This window comes from Dipteris shenzhenensis, chromosome 21, assembly GCF_047967505.1.
Source record: "Dipteris shenzhenensis isolate YYH24624 ecotype China chromosome 21, Dip_SZ_1.0, whole genome shotgun sequence".
Taxonomy (NCBI): Eukaryota; Viridiplantae; Streptophyta; class Polypodiopsida; order Gleicheniales; family Dipteridaceae; genus Dipteris; species Dipteris shenzhenensis.
In genome coordinates this window covers 1,198,473-1,224,199 of record NC_141616.1, presented here as the reverse complement: position 1 = coordinate 1,224,199, position 25,727 = coordinate 1,198,473, and the positions used below count along the sequence as shown (strand labels likewise).

Here is a 25,727-nt window from a genome sequence, read left to right as displayed (position 1 = left end):
AGTCAACCAGACTTTAGAGGATATGCTGAGGGCATATGTGTCATTGAGGCAATATACATGGGACAAGTGGTTGCCATTGTTGGAGTTTGCCTACAATGATAGGAAACATTCATCTACTGGGTTCAGTCCGTTTGAGCTGAACTATGGTTATAGACCAGCCAATCCAACTATAGTTGGAGTACCTCAGAAAGTGCCTAGTGCCGCGAACTTTGTAGTTCAGATGCGAGAGATGCTAGCACTTGCGAGAGCTAATATCCTCCAGGCTATGGATAGAGCCAAGGTGTATGCGGATGAAAATCGGTCTATAAGAGTATTTGAAGAAGGAGAAAAAGTTTTTCTCAGAATTCCTTCGCACTCGAAGTCGTTGACTTCAGGAGAGTGTGCTAAGTTATCACCTCGATACTGTGGGCCGTGGTTAATTCTAAAGAGAATAGGCAGTGTAGCCTATAAATTAGAATTGCCACAGGGGTGTAAGGTGCACCCGGTTTTTCATGTTTCGCGCTTAAAGAAATTTTTACATATAGGTGACTCACTAATCGAAGGTGTGGTTTTGTTTCAGGAGATAGAGGATATTGCAAGGCACAAACCAACAAGAATCCTGGACCGAGGAACAATGCAAGTACGAAATCGAAAGATACCCACGGTGTTGGTTGCATGGCATGGTCAGCCTCTATCCGAAGCTACCTGGGAATCCGTATATCAGTTGCGGAGAGTGTTCCCAGACTTTATCATCGAGGACGCTGATGTCTGAAGAGGGAAGGAATGTTACGCTCTAGCCGAGGTAGCATGACCTTGGAAGAATCAGTCGACATTTCCCTTAACGGATCTATCTCTGTAATATATGTGTTTGCGCTTCATGTAAATGATCGGGAGGGATTTAATGTCAAGGTCCTAGGTGAGGGCTGATAGCACCAGACTAGATAGATCTAAGACCAAGGGCCTAGTGCTGAGATATTGCCTAGGGGCAAGGAATTAAATGCATCCCAAGAGAGGGGTGAAATGTTGCATTAGGAAGGCCCTATATAGATGACATGTGGCATCTAGATCTATCTAGGGATTTGGGGTTTGCTAAGGCTAGAGAGAGAAGAGAAGCTAATGATTCATGTAATTTTTGGTAACGTAGATCTCTGTCTCGCTTGTGAGCCTTAGCAAGAATAGGCTGGGAGGAGAATCATGGTGCTGTTCCCGTGATCTGCAGTAGAGGCTAGAATAGGAGAGTGTGACACCTGGGGTCACACTTTCAGAGAATCTTTGTTTCCCAACAATAGCATCCTGCTACATGACTCACCATTTACACAGAGAGAAAGAAAGAAAGAAAGTTTATTAAAGTCTTTGGAAACTATCTTGATCAATGGAGCAACCTAGCAAACGTCAAGCCAAAACAAAAGAGTTGTGTCGAGAGAAAGTCATCGTGACCACATGATTGGCTTGAGATAAGTCTGTGCAGCTTCCATTCAAGTCAGTAAGTCTTGGAGCTAGTTTGGCTTGTGAAAACTTGCAGCAGCACCTTAGACAACATAAGGCAGATTTATAGAAGATGGCTGAATCGTTCACAATCTTTTGCCCAATGTTAAGCATTGAGTATCTTTTTCTCGTTTAGCATGCATCTTGGTGTTGTTGAAATGACTAAGTTCCTTCTCTTTGGTTACGATTTGATGTGGATATAATTGAATTACTTTTAGATAACATCTAAGGATCTTGATGTTCTTCCTATAAAAATATTTGACTAGATATTTGAGCTATTTACACTTCAATATATTTTTAAGAAACAGCTTTAGGTGAAACACAGCTTGTTGCTTGAATTGAGAAAATAAGTACAACATAGTCATGTCGATGGTCGGCTTTATATATCAATCTCAGCATCATCATCAATATCATCATCATCCCCAGCAACAGCAAGATATCAGGATGGATGAGGCAGTGGAGGCATGAAGTCGGCAATAGAGTGCTGTCGGCCACTCAGAGATGCGGTCCTGGCACGTCTCCTCGTCGTAGCTCTACGTCTAACCAGGGCTACTGTGACCCCCGTCAGTCGGGCTCCGACTCTAAACAAGGAGGGGATGTCTCCAAGTGTGATTCATGTGTCGACCCTCTGTCTGAGCTGTGGGGTCACAGGCTCCGGGTCACGGTCATGTCGAGGTCTCGTCTCGTTGGGGTCCATGTGATCTAGCGCAATCCTCATTGCATGGGAGACTCCTCTGTCCTTCGGACATTGGGGTTTGATGATGAATCGCTCCTCTGATACTCTCAAGAAGTTGTTGCAGTAAAACTGGGTCTTGGTGGGGGGCTTGGTCCTCCCCCCAATTCCAAGATGTATGAAGCTTGAGGAGGTCTAACCGTATGATACGGTTGATCTCATCTCGCGGGATTGACTCAAGAGGTGCATCCATGCTGTACTGAAAGGGGGGAAGCCTGTCCATCTGGATACCGTGCCTGGCAAGCCATGTGGATATGCGTGCATACCATGTGTCTGTCCTGCTCTCTGCTCGTCTGGATGACTCTAGGGCCAACCTTGGAAATCTCCAGTGGGGTAAGTCCCAGACTCTGTGGATGAAAGTCACCGTCTGAAAGATGGCATCAACCTGGAGAGGTGTCATGGCGAACTCTTCCTGTACTATCTCATGTGGGACTGAGGGCTTACATCAGATCATCCTAGACCCCATTGTCGCCTGTAGCCGCTCGAAGCTTCTCCAGTCTGTCCTCGGAAGATTGCATCCCCAAAACGGTGCTGCATACATGGTAGTCAGTCGCACAAGTGTGTCAAAAAGCCAGCCCTTTGTCGATGGATCCTGGAAGTGCGCCTTGAAGCACTGTTGCTCTAGTCTATCCAAAGGACTACGCCCTCATGTGAGCCGTGCTTGGGTTGCATGGGTCATTGTGAAGATGGGTCTTGGAGAGAGAGAGAGAGAGAGAGAGAGAGAGAGAGAGAGAGAGAGATTTTATTAAAGTCTTCAGGAGACCGTGAAGGTCTATGAGACTAAAGATAACTAGTACAATGAGCATAACGGTGGCGGTCTCAAAACAGTCCGGCCAACCGTTTCTTCAAAAACAGTTATGAAGGACGGTGTGTCTGGTCCTGGTACAAAAAATGTGTATCTATCTCCAGATGATACAAAAAATGGCACAAAAAAATGGAGCAGAAGGGGGGAGATACAAATATATATATATGCCTGTGGTGATCGTCAGAGGCCAATCATAGAGGGGCCGTCAAATGGGAGGTTGAAAAAACCTTGCGATGGATGATTGGCCTCTGACATCACGCTGCCTCTTGGAGAGAGAGAGAGAGAGAGAGAGAGAGAGAGAGAGAAAGAAAGTTTATTAAAGTCTTCGGAAGACCGATGGGTCTATGAGATTGTGAGAATCCTGATACAAACAAACTGTGAGGGTGGAGCTACTAAATGAGCATCCACACCAATGCAGAATGCAAAAAGCTAGTGCTAAGTACAACATAGTCATGTCAGAGTGATTGACTACACATTAGTATCATCATCATCATCAGTTCATCCATTTGGATGAGACGGTGGGAGCATGAAGTCGGCGATAGAGTGCTGTCAGCTACTCAAGGACGTGATCCTGTGTTGTCTCTTGATCATAGCTCTGTGCCTAACAAGGGCTTTATTGACCCCTGTCAGTCGAGCTCTGACTTTGAACAGAGGGGGGATATCCCCAAGTGTAATCTGTGCGTCAATCCTCTGACTGAGCTGTCGTGTCGCTGGCTCTGGATCTCGATGATGTCGGGACCTCGTAGTATGGGGGTCCACTTGGTTTGGCTAGAAGAACTCTGTGATCGAGCTCTGAGAAGGGTCTACCAAGGAGGAGGTATGCTCCTGTCTCCGTGATCAAAGTAGACGCTCGTGGTGCCTCACTGCCTCATGGATGAAAGACGCCAAGCATCTCTGGTCTGGATAGGAGAGAAACCGGGACAGCACCCCAGAACTGTCTCTGAAGAGGCAGTAGAAGCGTCCTCGGATCTCATAGTAAACCGGGCACCTGAAAATGAAATGCTCCTCCGACTCAACCTCTTGTGTGTCACATAATGTGCATGTGCGCCTATCTCGGGGTAGACCCTTTGCCCTGCCACTCTCAATGCGTAGTCTATGTGAAGAGACCCGAAATTTCCCAATAGAGATCCTCAGTGAGTGGGGTAAGTGGATCTGTGTATATCGTGGTGGGTCAATGAAGCTCCTGTGTGAAGCGAGTCAACTCCATCTTGTGTACATGAATGCTGTGTACCTCCATGAGCAGAGCATTTGGTGATGGGTCAGCTAGTCCTCGCCCAAGCTGAAACTGAAAGGTCTGTGGTACAAAGCTAGGAGAGTGTGGCAAAAAGGTGGATTGTGACTGGGCTACCTGGGTGAGATAAGGGGATGTATGATGCATGGGTTGAATGATACCAGATGGGTGTGGGAGAGGTGGCTGGCTAAGAGGGAGAGGAGAAAGAAAGGTGTAGTAGTAGTGTGGGACAGTGTATGACACCTCCGATGTAGGTGACATAGGTAATGTAGCGGATGGGGAGACTGTAACTGTAGCGGGAGAAGAAGAGAGGAAGGAGATCGGTGTCAACCCCTTTGTTGTGGGAGAAGAGGAGGAAGTCAATGTCGTGCCTACTGTCAGGGGTATGTCTGTAGATGAAGTAGCTGGAGTGGGTGTGATTGTAGATGTGGCTATGGCTGTGGCTGAAGCTGAAGAGGTAGAGGTAGATCCAGTCTTGTAAATTGCTTTGCTATCCACTCCGGTTGAAGCGCTTATTCACATCCTTGAGCTTTGATTGTATCTGCTGTTTTATGTCTTCTTTCTTGATTTTGTCTTTGTCTTTCTCTACTTTTCCCATTCCGAAAACTGACTCCGGTTATCCTATTGTAATGAGCAGTTGAGAATCACTGAAAATGCCGATGGAGGCGGCCTTCAAAAGGGGGTGTTAAAGGCTCCTCTCCCCCCCACCCCCCCCCTCCTCTGCAGAGGGGGTTTGGGTCCCTAGGTCACCTAGGACAATTAGTCCGTAGGATAGTTAGGACAAGTAGTTAATTTAACCTAACCTAACCCATGACTTAGCCTAATCCTAGTTAGATTGACCTAACCTAACCCCAACTAGCTACCTTGACCCAAGGTAACTAAACCTAACCAGCCAGCTAATCTAACCTAGCCAAAACAGACAAACTTGGGCGTAGGGAGGGTAGGCGTAGGCATAGTGATGGCATAGGCGGAGCGATGGCCAAATGGCTATGACATGAACGGTTGAACAAACAAAGACGTGAGCAGAGGGGGCTTGAACAACGGGAGCAGAGGTGACGGGAGTAGCAGGCGACATGAGCGACGGGAGCAAAGGCGACATGAGTGACGAGACGTGAGCAGAGGGGGCGTGAATGATGTGGTTTGAGGCTGCTAGTCGTTGAAGAGTCTCAGCGCTGAGGTTGACGGAAGTGGAGAGGGAGCTGACAATTGCGTGAGCAAAGCGATGGGCAGACGATCACGTGAGCAGAGCGGTGAGCCGACGATGGCGTGAGCAGAGCGATGAGTGAGAGCAACAACGACGATGCCGGATGGAAGGATGGAAGTGAGCAGCGACTGATGAGGAGAGAGCAGCAGCAGCGACCAAGAGATCAGCAGCGACGGAGAGAAAGCAACGACCGGGAGATCAGTAGCGACGGAGAGGGAGAGGGAAGTGGAGGGGCTGAGAGGGGAGGAAGGGCTAAGGGGAGAGCTAGGGGGTGCAGCAGGGCACAGAGAGAGAGAGAGAGAGAGAGAGAGAGAGAGAGAAAGCAACAACGACGACGACGGATGGAAGGATGGAAGTGAGCAACGACTCATGAGGAGAGAGCAGCAGCAACCAAGAGATCAGCAGCGACGGAGAGAAAGCAGCGACCGAGAGATCAGTAGCGATGGAGAGGGAGAGGGAAGGGGGAGGGGCTGAGAGTGGAGAAGGGGAGGAAGGGCTAAGGGGAGAGCTAGGGGTTGCAGTGGAGGGGGGGAGAGAGAGAGAGAGAGAGAGAGAGAGAGAGAGAGAGATGGTGCATCAATGGTCATAAATACAAAGTCTCGTTTTAGAGTTTTAATGTAAATCTTTATGGATATTTTTTGTGTTTATTTCAGTCAGATGATGATTGTTGCAACTCCTGTGAAGAGGTTCGAGAAGCATATAAGCAAAAAGGCTGGGGATTGCATAATCCCGACTTGATTGATCAGGTTTGAAAGAGCTTTATTCAAAGGTTGATTTTATGGGTATGAAGGTTTGACCCAGTGGTTGTCTTTCATGAGTGCTTTAGTCATTATGATATTGAACTTTTATTACGGATTTTTTAACAGCACTTTATGGGATGCCCAACAATTTTGAGCTATTGCGATAGGATGTTTAAGGAATTTTAATTAAAATAACATGTATTTTCAATTCAGCTAAATGTGATGCTAAAATCTCATATGTGCATGTGAATCTTAAGGCTCACGCCATAGAGATTGCATGGCATGTCTCATTTTTTTGGTGTGCTTATTTTGCCCATTGACGGTTCCTTGTTTTGACGTATGCGTCTATATCTTGCTCATAGATTCATGAGTTTGTCGCAAGTAGGACGAGTGAAGTGGTTATCATTTACAGGTACTTTAAGACTCCTATATTGGAGCATAGTGATGGGTGCAAGTTCTCATCACAAGACTAGATTCTCTATACTTTTGAAATACATAGCATATAAAGCAACAGCATGGAACATAAAGGAAACAACAGCAATGAACGCGTGGAAGTCCAGCTTTGGATACGGCTCCCTGGCTGCTCTCGCTGCCCGGCCCCCCGCCATCCTCCAGCCTTCTTCCACCTCCTCCTTCCCCACCTCCACTCCGCCTCCTCCTCCGCATCCATTCCCGCTCCTTCCTCCAGCTCCACTCCTCCTCCTCCCGCCATCTCCCGCCTCCAGCCCCGCCCTCACTTCGCCTCCTCTTCCGCCTTTCCTTGGCCTCCCTCCCGCCTCCTCCTTCCCGCCTCCCACTCTGCCTCCTTCCCCGCCATCTTCTCTGCCTCCCCCTCCGCTTCCTTCCCCTCCTCCCCCTCCGCCTCATCTCTCCCCTTTTCCACCTCCCTCCCTACTCCCCTTCCGCCTCCTTCCCTTCCACTTCCTCCATGCCTCCTTCCCATTCTCCACCCTCTTTCTCCGCCTCCTTCCCCGCCTCCATCTCACCCTTCTTCTCCACCTCCCTCCCCGCCCTCCTCTCTCTCGTTCTCTCTACTCCGATTTCCTTTTCAAAGGACCCCTTTGCAACCCTTCATCCCTTTCTTGTCTCACCCTTAAGCCTGGGGTGTGTTAGGGTTTGGGTAGCAGGGGCTTCTTAGAGGCGCCTCTTTTTTCAAGGGCTCTTCCTAGCCTTCTTGGGATGAGGCAGCTTCCCTGCCCACCGACCAGGTGGCTCTTTGTTTCTTGTTCCCTTCCTCGCAGCGGGAATTTTTTGTGTTTGTTCGGAGAGAGAAAATCTTGGTGGTGATCCTTGGTCTGGCCAGAGGAGATCTATGGAAGCACTCTCGAATCCTATAGCCATTAAGGTTATCCTTTCTCGAGCTGACAAGCAACAGGTGCATAGTCAATTCAAGACAAGGTAGTTGTGGGCAGAATTGTGGGCCTCACTCCCACAAGGAGACAGGTGAGAGAGTGGATGCAGGCGAGCTTGGCAGAAGGAGACCACATCCAGGAGGTTACCATCTATGGAAGAGCCGTCTTTCTCTTCCAGGTGAGCTCTTGTGCTACCGCCTTGACACTTGTGGAGCAGAGCCCCATCCTCCTTGGCCAGCATCTGGTGTACCTTTTCCCTTGGTGCCATGGCTTCACAGTGGAGGACATGGACACGACGCACCATATTCCCCGATTCCCAATGACGCTCGGCTTTCCGGGGCTTCCAAAGGAATATAGAGCCATCCTTCCTTCCATTGGTAGAGCGTCTGGCACGGTGTTGGTGTCCCCACTAGATCCGGCAGCTTCAGTGGTAGTAGACGATGGGGTCCTGAGGATCAAATTGGTGGTTAAGAGCTTTGAGTCCCTCCCAGAGTTGATCCTCCTCGAGACCCTTGAGGGAGGTACCTCTCTCTCTCTCTCTCTCTCTCTCTCTCTCTCTCTCTCTCTCTCTCTCTCTCTCTCTCTCGCCTAGCCCTGCCTAGCTCCCTCCGCCCCGCCTAGCCCCCCCGCCTAGCCCCGCCTAGCCCCTCCTAGCTCCTTCGCCTAGCCTACCTCCCCCGCCTAACCCCTCTTCCCACGCTGCAGCTACCCGCACGGTGGCGCCTCTGTTGCAGCTGCTGTTGTTGCTTCCATCGACATTGTTCTATTGCTCTGCTTCACTGCCCCGCTCTGCTGTGCCATTGCTACGTCCCTTGCTGCTCCCCCCTTCGCCTTGCCTCCCTGCCTTGCTCTACCTCTCCGCCGCAACTTGCCTCTCCACCCCGCTACCCCTCAGTCCACTGCGCTAGCCCTTTGCCACCTCCACTAGACCTCAGCCCTCAACCCACTTTGCCAGCCCTTGGACAACTCCACAAGGCCTCAGCTCCATTCGCTGCACCTCCACACCTCGATCTCAAGCTGCAAAAAAAAACAAGGGAAAGAAGGCCTCAACCACACTACAATGAAAGTGGAAACAGGGATGGGGACGTGAAGGAAGGGCAGAAAAGCACTATTTGATTGAAGCACCATGCCTACAAAAGCGGGAGTAGAAGGCACATGGGGAAAACTAGATTTGGAGACAGCCATGGCAGTCCTCTCTATAGGGACAGCTCGCAAAGGCACTACAGAAGTACTCACATGCCTCAACAAAAATCTGCTTCGTGTTGATAGAAAAAATAGACAGCTTGGAGACCAACAATGTGACCCTATTGGCTGAGAAAGCACATGTGGACAAAACACTGGCTGAGATTCGGAAACAAGGTGGGAAGGTACAAGAGGAATGGAGAAAGGAGAAAGCCAAGAAAGAAGAATGGGAGAAGGAGAGAGCAGAATGGGAAAATGAGAAGACCAAGCTACAAGACCTATTATACACATTGGGGACTGAGTTACAACAAATGAAGGGCAAACAAACAACATCAGATGGGGGCTGCAAAGTTATGGGTGAGCTCAAAGCAGAAAATGCAGCTCTTAAGAAAGAGATGGAGGCCATGCAGACTACCATGAATGGTAAGCATGCTGAATTTGCACAACAGCTCAACAAGGGGAATGAAGTGATGCTTGAATGGACAGAAGTTGTTATAAAGGGATCAGCAGCTACCAAAAAAGAACTCATTTCTGAGACACTAGAAAGAAAGAAAAAAAGAAAAAAAGAAAGAAAGAAAGCTTATTAAAGTCTTTGGAAGACCGATGGGTCTATGAGACTGTGAAAAACCTGATACAATGAGCTGTGGTAGTGGAGCTACTAAACGAGCATCCACACCAATGCAGAATGCAAAAAAATGCAAGATGGCAGTACTAAGTCCTAAGTACAACATAGTCATGTCGGTAGTTGACTATATGTATCAATCTCAGCATCATCATCATCATCATCAGCAGCAGCAGGACATCAGGATGGATGAGGCAATGGAGGTATGAGGTCAGCAATAGAGCGCTGTCGGCCCCTCAAGGGTGCAGTCCTGGTACATCTCCTAGTCGTAGCTCTGCGTGTAACCAGGGCCACTGTGACCCTTGTCGATCGGGCACCGCCGACCCTAAACAAGGAGGGGATGTCCCTAAGTATTACCATCTGTAATGACCTCAAGGTCATAGCATGAGTTGGCATTAATGGTGGGGTTAGGTCCAAGCATTGGACGTCTTTAAAGCGGTTAGTTAGAACACATTATACAGGTGTCCTTAAGATAAGGACTCCCTATGAAATTTTATAAATATGAGACTGGGCTCACTTACAGGGATCTATTCAATATTGGGATGGACTCCTTTGAATGCCAGGACCGTGAGCAGGCCAGGTGTATGCCTAGTTTGGCCTAACACACTCTCCTGTGGTATGGGACACAAGGGGTTGTGGTCATGGACATGATGCATTGCTCGACTAACGTTAGGCTTGGATGGTGATCCTTTATACTGGACTTTGGCTGGGAAGTGAGCTCGCCAACTCCTTGTTTATATTCTACCTAGTCTATGGTTGTTTTGGAGGCCTTGGCATTAGAGTAGAACCTGGTTAACCGTCGCTTTGGGTGCCTATTTCAGTTGGTATCATATCCACTCTGTAGCCAGAGAAATAATGCAAACCCTCATTTGCATGGGAACTTGTCTTTGTGAGATTCTGTGCTTGTCAGTGGAGGTTTTTCCTCTTGGATGTTTTGAAGCTGGTTGTGGAGTGTTTTGATTTGGTGCATGATTGTACAAATTCCTCTTTGCTTCAAGTTAATTTTGAGTGTGTCTTCGATGGAATTATAGATTTGTATCTGGAGTGAGAATTGCAATTTTGGTTCCCTAAAGGGAGCCAGATTGCGAAGCAAATTTGAGAGTTGGTTGACAGTTTGCGAATTCTTTATGATGGTGATAGGGGTAGGCTGCGATGATGATCATGAAGCAATGTAAATTGAACAGGCATAAGCCCAAACAGTCCTTCATTTCCCCAAATCACATAACTGTACATTATATGTCACACACTGAATTTTTGGCAGCTTATTTACAGATTTACAAGTATATACACATCCTCACACACCAAGATAGTAATCAAGACTGCATGTCCGTTGCAGGATCCAAAGCATGATCCCAAGAACCAGGCGATAAGAGAGAAAGCTCATCTTCTAGGAACAAAGTACAACTCGCAGTTACAGCAGCTCAGCGGAGGTGTGCCCATTAGAGGATACACCTGTCCAAGTACGAGGGGGAGGGGGCCTACCATCTGATACAATTTTCCTCGTGGCTAACCGTCACTCGAGGATTTTCCCTTCGCTTTTGATTGAGCCACGGGGGGCAGTTGGGCTTTACCATTATTGGCAAGAGCAACCTTAGCTTTTCCCTTATCTTGAACAACATAACCTGGCTTAGTGATTCTATTCGTAAGCCCAGAAGTCCCAAGGGCATCCATGTTTACGCAGCATTTTGTGTAAGGCTAGAGGGCATTGCGAAGCCATATGACCAAATTTCTTGGATTCAAAGCAAGCTCCTGCAAAATGTGAAGGGTCGATAGCAAAAGAGAGAGAGTACAGTTACGTTAGAGTGGAACTAGTCTTAGCCGTCACATCAAACTTGGATAATGAAAAAATAGAGAGTACAAGGTACTTGTACCTAGACCTAGGACTAAGTGTCCTAGGTGTCAGATAGGTCTAAGTGTCCTATGTGGCCTAAAAGGCACTACCAGTGCCTCTATTTATGCCTACAAGGCACATACCATGGCCTATAGGGCATCACTAGAACCACCAGGAGATGGCCTACAAACCCTCCTCCATGGGATGGGTTGAAGTACTCTGGAAACGTCTCAGAATACCTGGTATTTTCTGGTCATGGTGGCACATGTTCATCCAAAAGGATATAGCCCTCTATGAATGTACAAGGGATGTCAGATCATGTAACAAAGGGAACCAAGTGTTAAGCCTGTCGGAAGACTTCGAACTTGGGACGAGGAAGTGCCTTTGTAAACATATCTGCTATGTTGTCCTCTGTGGGAAGATAGGACAACTCTATGTCTCCTGCTGACAACCGCTTCCGAACATAATGATAGTGAACTTCAATACGCTTGGTACGCGCATGAATCACTGGGTTACGCGCAATGGCCAAAGCACTCTGGCTGTCAGTGTAGACAATAGTGGAGGATGTCTGGCGAATACCAAGATCTGTAAGTAACTGTCGAAGCCAAACACACTGCACTGTAGCGGTGAAAGCTGCCTGTACTCAGCCTCACAGCTAGATGTGGCAATTGTTGGTTGCTTCTTGCTGAGCCAAGAGATACATGAATTGCCAAGCAAAAAACAATTGCCAGTATGTGACACTCTGGTGTCGGAACATCCTACCCAGTCACTATCCGTGTAAGCATGCACGGTAAGTGAACCTTGCCATAGAAGAGGGCTAAATCTTGAGTGCCTCTGAGATATCTGAAGACTCTCTTCAGTGCCTGCCAATGCTGTGAACTGGGCATGTGCATGAATCTGTTGAGCTGAGATACTGCATACTGTAAGTTAGGTTTGGTGTGACATAAATAAATAAGGCATCCAACAGCCTGCTGATAAAGAGTGATATCACATGGTGGGCTCCCATCATGAGCTGAGAATTTGAAGCTAGGGTCCACTGGAGTAGAGATTGGCTTGCAATCCTCAAACTGAAAACGATCAAGGAGCTGTCCAATATACTTGGACTGAGACATCATGATACCCCCCTCATCATGAGCAAACTGAATGCCCAAATAATAATTTTGGCATGCCATGCCTTGGGTGCCTGCTTCAAACCATAAAAGGCTTTTCTAAGCCGGCATACCTTATTTTCAGAATTAACACCCTCAAAGCTAGGAGGTTGTGTGACATATACTTCTTCCTCCAGATCCCCATGAAGAAAAGCAATCTTGATGTCAAGTTGGTGCACTTGCCAATGATGATGGGCTGCAATGGCAATGACACATCTAATGGTAGTAATCTTGGATGTGGGAGCAAATGTCTCCTCAAAGGCAATGCCTTGTTGTTGGGCATACCCTTTTGCATCAAGACGGGCTTTGTATCGATCTATGCTACCATCATATTTCCTTTTTAATTTGTAGACCCACCGGGTTCCAATGGCATGCTTGCCTGGAGGGAGATCTACTAATTCCCATGTGTCATTTTTAGCAATGGAATGTAACTCAGCTCTCATTGCATCCATCCACTCTTTTCTGTCAAAAGCATCTTTATGGCACAAGGGCTCTTCATTGCAAGCTGTAGCAAGGAGTGCAAACTCAAGAAAGTGACCATGCATCTATCTATTCCCTCAATGTATCAAGAAGCCATTTGGGAACTTGCCTTTGTTGTCTATTGACAGCTCTTTCTTCAATGACTGCATCATGAATGGTGGGATCATTTTGTGCCGGAAGAGAAACCTGCAAATCAGCATGAGGTAGTGGCTGATTATTGCTTGGTGGAGGGCCTCCAGGAGGCTCATGTTGCTGGTCAAAGTCCTCTTCTAAGGATGGTAGAGGTAACGAAGATTCAAAAGCATCAAACATGTCAACATCTGGCTTAGCTTTGCAGTCCACAAGAGGAGAAGCTGAATGTTCAGCAAAGATTACATCTCTACTGACAATAATCTTCCTAGTATTTGGTTGATATAACCGATACCCTCTGCTCTCCTGGCTGTAACCAATAAATATGCATTTGATTGCCTTGTCATCAAGCTTATGTCTCAGCTGAGATGGTACATGAGCATATGCAAGAGACCCCCCTATGTGTGTCGAGGGTGACAAGCTTGCATCCTGATTCATTCTTAACCATATTCAGCCACCTCTGAAAGCATGAGAAAACTTCAGATTTGGCTTTTAAAGGATATACCCAGCAATATCTTGTGAAATCATCAATGAGAGTCATGAAATACTTATACCCCCCACTGGCATTTGTCCTCATTGGGCCACAGACATCATTGTGTACTAGCTGCAATTTCCTTTGTGAGAGTTTGGACAATTCTTTTGAAAAGGAAACCGATGCATCTTACCTAAAAGACAACCCTCACACACATGTTTGGAAACTGTGGGAGTTTGAGGTACATCATTTACCATCTGCTGTGAATGTAGCTTTGCAAGAGCTCTATAATTGAGATGACCCATTCTCTCATGCCAAAGATGAGTTTCAGCAAGCTGTGAATCTGAAATTGCAAATGCTTCAATAGAAAGTGCAGCTGAGTGATGATCAAGGTGATAAAGCCGCTTTTGCAAAGTGCCAGTGAGAACTATGGCATTGTCGTCACGAATATCATATACTAGGTATCTATAGCCATCAAAAATCACTCTGAAACCTGTAGTAGCAATTGCTGAAATTGAGATCAAGTTGACTTAAATTCTAGGCACAAAGAGAACATTTGTCAAAGTGACAGGATGGCTTGAAATGGATGTGAGCTGCACATCTCCAACTCCTTTTACAGCATATGAAGCATTGTTAGCACATGTAACAGTCCCCCCTCGAGGTGCATCAGCTAAAGAACGAAACAATTGTCTGCAAGATGTGACATGCTTGGAACCACCACTATCAAAGTACCAGGATTGAGCATCATTAGCAGTAAAGAATGCATCAGCTTTGGAGGGATCAAATGAGCAATGGACAGCCCATGCCCAATCATCCTGAAGAACATGTGCATGTGAAGCATCTTCTGGCTCATGAGATTCGATAGCATGTGAGGCATTAATTGTCAATCATGCTTTCTTTTTCTCCAAAGCAATGCGCTTTCCGCATTCTGAAATGTCATGTCCAGGCTTGCGACAATAGTTGCATCGTTTCTTCTTTGACTTATCTGCTGTATTTTTGGATGCATGGGAGGAATTGCAGCTGCTATGCGCAGATTTTGGCTTGCCCATAGGCTTGGAAGCCTTGCTTTTTCCTGTCTGTTGTGAAGCAAATGCATGATCATGAATAATGGCTTGTCTATTAGCTCGACTTTGCTCTTCCTGCAAAAGCAAAGTAACTACCTGATCAAAAGAATAGTGGTCTGGATTACCCATGGCCACTAATCGAAGGGTTGTAGCAAACCCTTGATATGTATCTAGCAGTCCATTCAGTGTGGTATTGACAAGCTGTGAATTTGGCACCACCTCATCAATGTTGGCAAGTTGTTCCATAAGGTCCTTGACCTTTGTCAGGTATGCATCCATAGAGTCACAATTCATACTGACTTCCTGTAATTGCCTTCTCAAATATGCAACACGTGCTTCATTGCGAATCTGATAGAGAGAAGCCAATTTGTCCCAAGCATCCTTTGCTGTCTTGCAAAACCAGATGTGTGGAATAATGATTCTCTTGCATGATAAAGCAATACATGAATGTGCATTTGCATCTCTTGAATCCCATCTTGACTGTTCCCGAGTTGGAAGAGCAGGAGCAGTAGTGCTAGAGGATGAGGCATCAGGAGTAGTACCCCCTGCAGAGGGACCAGCAGCAGAGGCAAGCATTGTGGCATTGGCTGGCCTCAGATCAACCCCAGAAACAATATTCCACAAATGCTTTGCAACAAGAATATGTTTCATGAGATAAGACCACATCGGATAGTTGGTGCCATCCAACTTATCATCTTCACAAAGAACACCAAATAAGTCTTGATTGTTCCCAGCCATAGCAAATGTGATACCTTGAAAGAGACCTGAAAACCCAAAAGCCTCAAGGCTATCACTGCAAAAAGCTGGCTGTCCAAAAATGACAGCAAATATCTGCAAATTTTCGACCCAAATCAAAGGGCAAATGCAGAGCTGACCCAAGTGTGACTGTGGCAGGCAATGTTCATTGCAAAAACAGCAAATCTGGCAAAAGCCCCAAATTTAATGAGGGCAAATAGGCCAAAAAAAGGGCAAATGCAGAAAAACCCCAAATTTTGCTGAAATTTTTGCAAATGTGACCCAATGTATGATAATCTGACTCAATGTCCTGCAAAAGTGGCTCAATGTCCTGCAATCTGACCCAATGTACTACAAACAAACAAGATATTGCAGACCAAACTCCAAAGCCCCAATGTTCTTGCAAGAAATTGCAACCAAAGAAGGTGAAAAGAACTGGAAGCCCCAAAAAAATACCAATGTCTTGAATATGACCTTGTACGTGCAAAGCCTGTACGGAGATCTCGAAAGAAGTACTAGCTGTACGGACAGCTCAAGTACAATGTATAGTGACTATACGGATCAAATACACCGTACAATGTACGGTATAGGATTGAAGTACGGAGCCTTGAAGTACGGTTGAAGTACGGAGGCTCCCATGTGCAAGTACGACGTGTAGTACAGACAAGTACGCAGTGCAGGTACATATCAGTTACTAGACCTTCCGTACGCTTGTACGAAAGATGTACGGCGATGCAGGTACTGATGTACGGAACGCAGGTACTCTGTACGACAACGCAAGTACAGACGTACGACGCAGGTGTGTAACAGGTACTGAGTATGGAATATACCAAGCAGATACGTACAGAGGTAAGCGCAGATACATATGGTGGCGCAGATTGAATGTAGGTATGTTGTATGATGGCGCAGGTACAGCAATGTACCGCGGGTGTACGGGCAGTTGGTACGGACTGTACGAAAAGGGTGCGCAGGAAGAAGATCCGGGTTTTGATACCACTGAAGGGTCGATAGGAAAAGAGAGAGAGTACAGTTACGTTAGAGTCGAACTAGTCTTAGTCGTCACATCAAACTTGGATAATGAAAAAATAGAGAGTACAAGGTACTTGTACCTAGACCTAGGACTAAGTGTCCTAGGTGTCACATAGGACTAAGCGTCCTTTGTGGCCTAAAAGGCACTAACACTACAAGTGCCTCTATTTATACCTACAAGGCACATACCATGGCCTATAGGGCATCACTAGAACCACCAAGAGATGGCCTACAAAAAGACCTCCCCCGCCATCTCAGCCCGCCTCTCTCTCTCTCTCCCCCTCAACCTCCTACCTCCCCTTCTTTCTCTTAAACCAGCCCCTCTCCGCCTGGTTTCTTCTTCCTACAGCACATTTGGGTCGGACGGAGCTTATTTGTGTTCGATTCGGCCTTCCGACCTTGATTGGCGATGATGGATTTCCAATCAGCCAATCCTATCCCACTTCCATAGGTGGCGAAAACAATCACATTCTCAGAAGACGAGTTGCGGTAGCTTAAAAAGGATGTAGAAATTGAAAGTTCCACCACTTTGATGGCATGCATCTATGGGTCTCACCCTTCGAGATCACAAGCCAGAGACTGGATGCTTGCAGCGCTCCCCTCAAACCTCTCCCCTCGACTCATCTATGTTCATTTACTAGGGAGAGGTTTCTTCCAGGTTGTTTTTTATTCACCAGAGGCTGCGAGCGCCGTGCTCAAAGCCGAGTACCTGCACTTGGGACATATAAATATTTTCTTTGACCCTTTCGTGTTGGGCTTTGACCCTGTGGAGGAGGCCAAGCAGGGGTTCTCTTTGTTGGTTCTATTTCTTGGTCTCCCACAGGTTTACCATCGATTACTCCCGTCGAGCACTTTGGTATTGTCACTGAGATCCCCCCCCCCCCTCCGTGGTTTGCCCACAATGGCTGTAGAGGCAATCAATTCTGACGGGGTTCGTAGAGTTAGTTCCGCTATATCCTAGTTTATTAGATGACCATGTCATGCTTCAGCGTCCGGACGGTTCTTCCTTTTGACAAAGAGTGAAGATCGCGGCGGGCAGAGAGGACCAGTGTGGGATCTACAAGACCATTGGGCATTTTGCCAAGGGAATGCCCAAAAAAGAAGAGGAGGCCCAAAAAGCCTTTTGATACAACAGCTCCCCCTAGACCTTGACAAGGGGTGGTACGGTTCCAGCACCCCCTCCTTGACCTCGACGAGGTGTTAGTACAGCTCCCTCACGTCAAAGGGCTCTTCCTCGACAGACTCAGTACCTCCTCTTGCTGTCCCAAGATGGGTTCCAGTTCGTGTGCGGCCTTCACACCCTTCAATTCAGGAGGCCGCGATCCAAATTGCCATCCCCTCTGGAGCTTTGGATATTCCCGTTCTAGTTTATTCCACTGATGTTGCACATCACTCGGTTCAGGACACTAGTGCTCCAGTTGCAGCCTTGGCCCCTCCCCTTGGCGAGATAGGTTTTTCTCCATCTAGAGAGGCCCCCGCAGCTTGTTAGGATCTTAGCATTTCAAAGCAGCCCCTTCCCTCAGCTCCCCTCTTGGATAGAGGGAAAGGGGTTGTGTACACTGTTGATCCGCTTCCCTCTGAAGGGATTCTTTGCACCCCTATGGCAGGTTTTGTTCATAGAACTCTTTCTCAGCCCTGGGAAAAATCACGGACTTCCTGGAGGACTTTGTGCCCTCCACTTTTGGTGAGACAATGGTTGTTGTTCCTGTTGATAGGGTGTCTTCTTCAGGTGGACGAGTTTTTTCCCCCATGGATTTTCCTTTACTTGTCTCCCTCCCTCGCTCATTGAGCAGGAGGCCTTCCCCCATTGAGGGATTTGTTTCTGTCACTAGGTGGGTAAGATGTTCCATGCCTACTTCCTCTCATCGATGAGGATTGTTAGTTGGGAACATACAGGGACTTGGTGGTGTCCCTCATCGTCGCCGTAGACAGCTGATTAGGAATCAGCTTCATCTAGGTGTTACTGGTGGCTCCATTGATGTATTATTCATTTAGAAGCACAATCTGGATGACAGAGATTGCACAAAGTCAGGTAAATTGCTTTTAGGCCACACTCTTTGGTCACTTGCTTTTGGCACCAGGGGAGGTACATGCATTTCAGTGTCGGACTCTTTTCTCCCCTTGGTTATTGGACACGGAGTTATCTTCCCCTGTAGAGCCCAGTGGATTCTTCTTTTGATTGGGGGACATCAACCTCTACGTCCCTAATAATAAAGGGGATCATGTCTTGTTCTAGAAGGAGTTGCTCTCTTGGGCCCCCATTGCAGATTCATGGGTCATTGGAGGAGACTTCAACATGGTGGAGTTGCCCTCAGACAAAAAAGGAGGCAGAGGGTGGCCTCCACTCTTTGGAGAGGGCAGCTTGGGATGCATTCCTCTTCAGTTTTAGTGGCAGAGATGCTTGGTTTGATGATGTCTTTCACTGTCAGTCACAGTCACTCCTGTTTTCGAGGTCGAAGAGGAGACTGAAGATGCATATCCATGCACGGGTGACTGTTTCTATGTTGACGATTGGGCCGTGGATAGAGGAGGTTCAGCTTGCATTGCACTTGGGGTTTCTACTTCGGATCACGTTACAGTGGTGTTGATGATTTCTAAGCTGCACTTGAGAGGTCAATCCGCCAGTATTAGGATTCCTGATGCCCTTTATGCAGAGGAGGACCTCACAGAGGCAGCTTTGCAGATCTTTCTCACTTGCAGGGTGGAGTGCCTTCCCTGTCACATTTGGCACATGCCCTCTCCGATATTAGTGACTTTTACTATGTGGTTGCGAGTACCAGGAGACGTGGGATTCTTAGACGAGAGATTGGTGTTCGCCAACAGTTTGCAGTCTTGCAGATGGAAGAGTAGAAGAGGCCACACGATGCTTGGATTCAGGAGCGCCTTGCTTCAGCAAGGGCTCAGCAGCGGATTTTGTTAGATCAGAGAGTAGAGTATGCCTTGCATGCATGAGAGTCCTTCTGGATCTAGATGGGAGGTAGGGTCAATAAGCAATTCTTCTCTACTCATGGCCCCAGACATAGTAGAGAGAGTGTTTCTCAGCTCATTGACTTAGACGGAGTTTTATAGTCGAATCCGGATGCCATCATGCGCATAGCTACAGATTTCTATGCCTCCCTTCTCTCAGCAGATCCTGGTAGCGAGGCCACTGATGATGCTAGGCATGTCATATGGTAGTGTATTCCTAGGTTGGTGAAACCTGATATGAGGCTCTCTCTTGATGCACCTTTCACCAACATAGGGTTTAAGTCTATGCTTCTACCCTCACAAGGGGAAGTGCCCAGGTCCAAACGGGGACTTACGCCCTCTTTTTCTTGAGCTTTTGGGATATGATTGGGGATCACATTACCTCAGCCCTGCAGGGTGTTTGGGACTCCAGTGAGATGCCTGACTAACTTACAGAGGGTCTCATACATCTAATCCCAAAAGGAGGGTGCAGAAATTAAGTGTCACAGTGGAGACCTATCACTTTATTGGGCACTTGCTATAAATCCTGGCAAAAGCAATCAGCTTGCGTTTGCATCCCATACTTTCAGATCTTATTCATGATACGTAGACGGGATTTGTTCATGGTAGAAGCATTTTTATAATATATTCTCTTTTTGGGAAGCTTCGGAATGGGCCATGCTCAGTGGACAAAAGATAGTCATTCTTCTCTTGGTATGACATGGTAGATTGGGATTTCTTGGAGGTAACCTTTCATCATTTTGGGTTTTCAGATGTAGGGATCAAAGGGGTTTCCGCTTTGTACAGATCAGCCCACAGCCAGGTACTTATGGGAGGGGTCAGGGAAGATAGATTTCAAATTTCTAGATCAGTCCGTCAAGGATTCCCTCTTGCTCCTTTTCTTTTTGTATGAGCATTTGACACGGTCCCGAGAGCCCGCCTCATACGGCGCCTACTGGACTTGGGTTATGACCAAGAGATCATTTGGGCTGTCACGGCACTTTACGAGAGTTTTTGGTAGAGTTCGGGCAGGATCCGGGTGGACAGACGAGATCATGAGTACCATCGGGGTCAAACAAGGGTGTCCTTTGTCGCCTACCTTGTTTGGCCTCTACATTGACGAGCTTGAGACAGTGATGCAGACACAAGGGCGTGTAGGTTGCTCTCTTGCGGGCACGCTGATCCAGATTTTTCTCTATGCAGATGACGTGGCTCTCTTGTCTTCCTCAGCAGAGGGGCTTCAGAGACACCTAGACGCACTATAGTCCTTTTGTGAGTCTCATGATTTGAAGGTCAACCTGGGTAAAACCAAGGTCATGATCTTCAATACATCTTGAGCCATCATGCATCAGGAGCAGTTCACATTTGCGGGGTCATCTGTTGAGATAGTTTCATCATACACTTATCTTGGGGTTATCTTCTAGGGACCGAGCTTCACTATGAGACCTGCGATGCAGGCACGCTTGAGTAGAGGGTTTAGGGTTTACGGCAGTGCTTTCGCTCACACTTTCAGGATCCACGCACCAAGGGGTTGCTTTTTGACTCCTTGGCTCGTCCAGCGGGGATGTACGGCAGCCCTTGTTGGGGGCCAGACTTGTCGGATACAGAGTGGGCCCGTGTGGAGCGGCTACAGGTTCTCATCCTATCACGGATGATTCGTGGTAAGTCATCCGTTCCTCACCAGATCATTCAGGCTGAGTTTGGGTCACCCCCTTTACAGCTAGATGCTGCATTTCAGGTCATCACATATCTGTACCGAGTTAGGGAATATGGGGATTATACCTCGGGGCGTAGCAGGCTACCATGGATAGCTCTATCCTCTTCTATAGCACTTGCAGCAGGAGGAGATCAGTGTTGCTGGTATGCACGTACAGAGAGATGGTTTGAGCGATTGGGGCTCCACATGGATAGACTACCTCCCTTCCAGTATAGCATGGATGCTCCGTTCTCTCCCCTCTTATCATACGAGGTCAACCAGGTTATCCGTGAGGATCTACTATAGCTACACACTTTTCGGACCTGGTTGGAACCGAGTGAACTCCCAGTGAAGCTTAGCTTCTACAGAGATCACTTCTTACATATCACAGCGGAGGGTTTCATTGACCCACCAGGATACACACAGATTCACCTACCCCACTCAATGAGGATCTCTCTTGGGCAGTTCTGGGTCTCTTCACACAGACTTCGCATCGAGAGCGGCAGAGCAGAGCGACTACCCAGGGAGCGGCGCATATGCACACTATGTGACATACAGGAGGTTGAGACATAGGAGCATTTCATCTTTAGGTGTCCTGTGTACTATGAGATCCGAGGACGTTTTCACTGCCTCTTCAGAGATAGTTATGGGATTTTAGCCCATTTCCTCTCCTACCCAGACCAGCGGTGTTTGGCAGGTTTCATTCATGAGGCACTTAGACACCGCGAGAGGATACTCTGAGCACGGAGACACGAGCAGACTTCTTCCTCGGTTGATCCCTCTCAGAGCTCTATCACGGAGTTCTTTCAGCTAGATCACATGGACCCCAACGAGACGAGGCCTTGACATGACCTTGACTCGGAGCCCGTGACCCGACAGCTCAGACAAAGGGTCGACACACATATCACACTTGGAGACATCCCCTCCTTGTTTAGAGTTGGAGCCCGACCGACGGGGGTCACAGTGGCCCTTGTTAGACATAGAGCTACGACCAGGAGACGTGCCAGGACCGCACCTCTGAGTGGCCGACAGCACTCTATTGCCGACTTCATGCCTCCACTGCCTCATCCATCCTGATATCTTGCTGCTGCTGGGGATGATGATGATATTGATGATGATGCTGAGATTGATATATAGTCGACCATCGACATGACTATGTTATACTTAGGACTTAGGACTTAGTACTGCCATTCTGCATTTTTGCATTTTTTTGCATTTTGCATTTTGCATTGGTGTGGACGCTCGTTTAGTAGCTCCACTACCACAACTCGTTGTATCAGGATTTTCACAGTCTCATAGACCCATTGGTCTTCCGAAGACTTTAATAAACTTTCTTTCTCAAATCTCAAGCTGACATTCTTGGGCTCAGATTACTGCTCGGACAGGACGAGGGCCTCATCGATTGCAAGCTAGTAGATGACACTGCTATTTTCTTGGGGGTATGTTTGATCGTGTTGGTGTGTAGCTCTAGGGATTGCATCACTTAACTCATAAGGCCTCTAAGGAAGTTTTTATGGAACGGGCTAGATGGCACAGCAGATGTTATTGCTAGGGTGGCTTGGGAGACCTTGATCCTTCCCACGCAAGAGGGGGGACTCAACATCATAGACTTAGATTTGCAATGCAAGGCTGTGTTGTGCAAGTTTGTGGTTAGAGGCCTTTTGCCTGGGGATGAGCGTTGGAAAAAATTCTTCATTCAGGGCATTCAGACATGCAAGCCCTCCTCAGGTGGATACTGGATGGACAGCGCCAAACGGATTTTCACCTCAGCCCGTCTCATATCTCCATCCTCCCCGCTTTTGGTTGCTATTTTGAAAGCTTAGTCAAGCTTCAGAAGTACCCTTCGGAGAGTTACTCCCTCCTCTATCGAAGAGATTCATAGGCAGCCTATTATGTGGAATGATTACATACTTGATGAGCATGGTAGGCAACTTGGTTTGTCTCATTATATGCAATGGTCCAAGTGGGAGAGAGGCCCAGATGTTTTAGTCGGCTCTTGGAAAGCCTTGAAAAGGATTTCAGAAGATCGTCAACAACAATTGGTCAGTCACCTTAGAGGTTGTGCAGGGAGGATACTCAATATAGATGTAGCCTTACCCCATGATTGCGTGGTTACAGATGACAGACCTTGGCTTGCTCACTTTGGATGGGGGCTTTCTCCAAGACAGGTATTCCTCTTCATGTCATTGCTTTATTGGGCACAGGAGGATGCCTTGGTTTTTTATGTACATTGAGGTGGCAAGCTGTCTATTTCCTCAGATGATATTCTTTTCGGCACACCCTTTCAGCCTATCAGGATCATAGGCTATGTGGAACAGGGCAAGGACTTTGCTTCATATATAGATCCAAGCCCTTATCGCTCTATTTCAAGTTCATGGAGGTTGTGGCTCTATGGAGGAGTCCATATAAAGTGTCTTCAGTGGGCCCCTGGAGAGTGAGAATGGATTGTTGCAGGGAACCAAGAGAGGAGTCTTCCTTTTTTTGGTTACACGGTCATGAATGCCAGAAGGTTCCAAATCAGTTGTAGAGGTTGGAGACCTTTGAGAGCCCCTCATTGGGAGGTCTATTAGGTTTCAGCTGACTTGCAGAGAGTCTTTTGTGGAATCCCGAAGAAATACAAAGATTACTTGATTTTTTTTGCTTTCTATACATGAAGGGATTGCAGTGAACAGATGGAGATCTAGGTTTGGGGTAGATTCCACTTGTTCGAGGTGCTCATCTGCAGATGAGTCGATTCATCATTGCTTATGGGAATGCAGACATGCAAGAGCCATTTGGATAGGGGCTGCGAGGAATCTCAGGACTTTTACCCCCTCTCATTTCTTCATGACGTGGGGATCACTGGCTTGGCTCTCTTTATCAGGTTCTCAAAATTTCTACGAGTGGCAGGATGCTTCCAGGGCCATTTCTATTTGACGACTCCTAGTTGATCCTTGCTCTCTAGAGGATGTGCCTATCTCCCGATATAGACTAGTGCATGCTGATGTGGATTCTGCTTGGGAGATACTGGCCAGTATTATTGCTTGGCATATCTGGAGGGCTAGATGCACAGAGGCCATTGATAGATCACAGGTCCACCCTTCTCATACCTTGGCCAGTATTTGGGCTAATACCATTCACACTCCGATGGCCAGTTGGGTGAGCATGCAAGGGTCCTCCAGGGCAGCCTTTTCCAGGAGGGTTATATTCCTTACGGATTCTCAGAGACTACACCAAGGTTGACGTGGCATTTGCAGCCTCAACCTTGGTTTCGCTCCAGCTCTTTTTGAGTTTTTGCTTACTCTTCTAGAGTGTCTTTTTCTCATGTCCAGCATGATGTATTTCTGCATTGAGCTTGCTCATGCGGGGTTTTTCATACTTAATAGTAGTCTTTTTCATGAAAAAAAAAAAAAAGAACCCCTAGGCTGCATAAATGAACTTTTTGAACAAAGCATCCACCCAAAGTACGAGTCAGCCAGTTTGCCACATCTGCAGTAACTAGCATGCATCCAAGGAAAAAGATTATCCTTGCTCTTAGCATATATCCTGATTGGATCAACTATATCTTCCACCTCCATGGTGATACCAACCGAGGGAACAGGGTCTTTCCAATCTTTTTGGATATCATCAAACCCTTCATGCATAACTTAGAGGGTCATCCTTACCCATAGCGTGCTTCATCTTCTTGTTCTGAGCGAATCTCTCTTTGTTGTAAGTTGTGTCATACTGATATGCAGCCATCTTTACACAGCCAGAGGACCTGTGGGAGCGGGATTGGGACCCCTTGGAGGATATGGCAGCTCAGGTAGCTCAGGTTCTTGCCGAGTCTAGTATCATCTGTCAGCAGGAGGTGATTCGGGTCAGGCAGCAGTGGTGGGCGAAGGAGAGGGGCCTTAGACGAGACCTTGCCTCGATACAGCGGATGTAGCAGTCTTCTCCAGGCTCCGAGGAGCTCAGACGACAGGAGGTTAGCCACGCTTCCAAGTCCTTTTGGGCTAGGAAAGGCGACAGGATGTGCAGAGAGCTCTTCAGGACTCATGGCCAGAGGTCAGTAGGGGAGCAGATCCGCTCTCTTAGGGCGCAGGATGGTAGTGTTAGGACTGATCTTGACGAGGTCAGGGACTTGGCGACAGATTTCTATAGATCCCTATTCCAACAGGAGCCCCTAGACCCTCGTGCCCGCCGTTGCAGGGAGGAGGTGTGGAGGTATACGCCGACACTCGTGCAGCCTAGCATGAGTGAGGCCCTTCTTGCCCCGTTCACCGTTTTAGAGATGCAGGATGCTGTGAGAGATATTGATGGGCATAAATGCCCAGGTGAGGATGGGCTCTCTAGAGCTTTCTTCACCACCTTTTGGGAGCAGATCCACCAGCCTGTGCTTGTAGCCTTCCAGCATATCTTTTCCAGCGGACAGATGCCAGAGAGCCTTGCGACAGGCTTGATTTTCCTCATCCCCAAAGGGGGGGACCGTCAGGAGATCAGACATTGGCGCCCTATCACCCTCCTTCCGACTGCCTATAAAATCCTCGCCAAGATGATCAGTAGCCGCATCCACCCCCTGCTACATGACTTGATCCACGACACCCAGATTGGTTTTGTCCAGGATCGTAGCATTTTGGACAACATCTTCACATTCTCAGAGGCGACAGAGTGGGCCCAGCATAGTGGCCAGCACCTAGCCATACTCCTTCTTGACTTTGAGAAGGCGTATGACAGGGTAGACTGGTCCTTCTTGGAGGGCACACTTTCTCGGTTCGGTTTCCCGGATGAGTGGATTAGAGGTATTGCTAGCCTCTACAGATCGGCCTCCAGTCGGGTTATCATCAGTGGCAGGATGGGGGAGAGATTCACCCTCAAGCGCTCGGTACGCCAGGGCTGCCTGCTT

General features: G+C 47.6%; 1 protein-coding gene across 4 annotated transcripts in view; it reads left to right on the top strand.

The window, feature by feature from the left end:
• LOC147888338 (uncharacterized) overlaps nucleotides 1-25,727 on the top strand; it is a 141,928-nt gene that overhangs the window by 72,641 nt on the left and 43,560 nt on the right. For all 4 annotated transcript variants that reach the window (XM_087392432.1, XM_087392433.1, XM_087392431.1 and 1 more), the window contains one exon: nucleotides 6,091-6,183. In XM_087392432.1, the coding sequence (XP_087248558.1) occupies nucleotides 6,091-6,183 (93 nt within the window). The remainder of the gene's footprint in view (nucleotides 1-6,090; nucleotides 6,184-25,727) is intronic.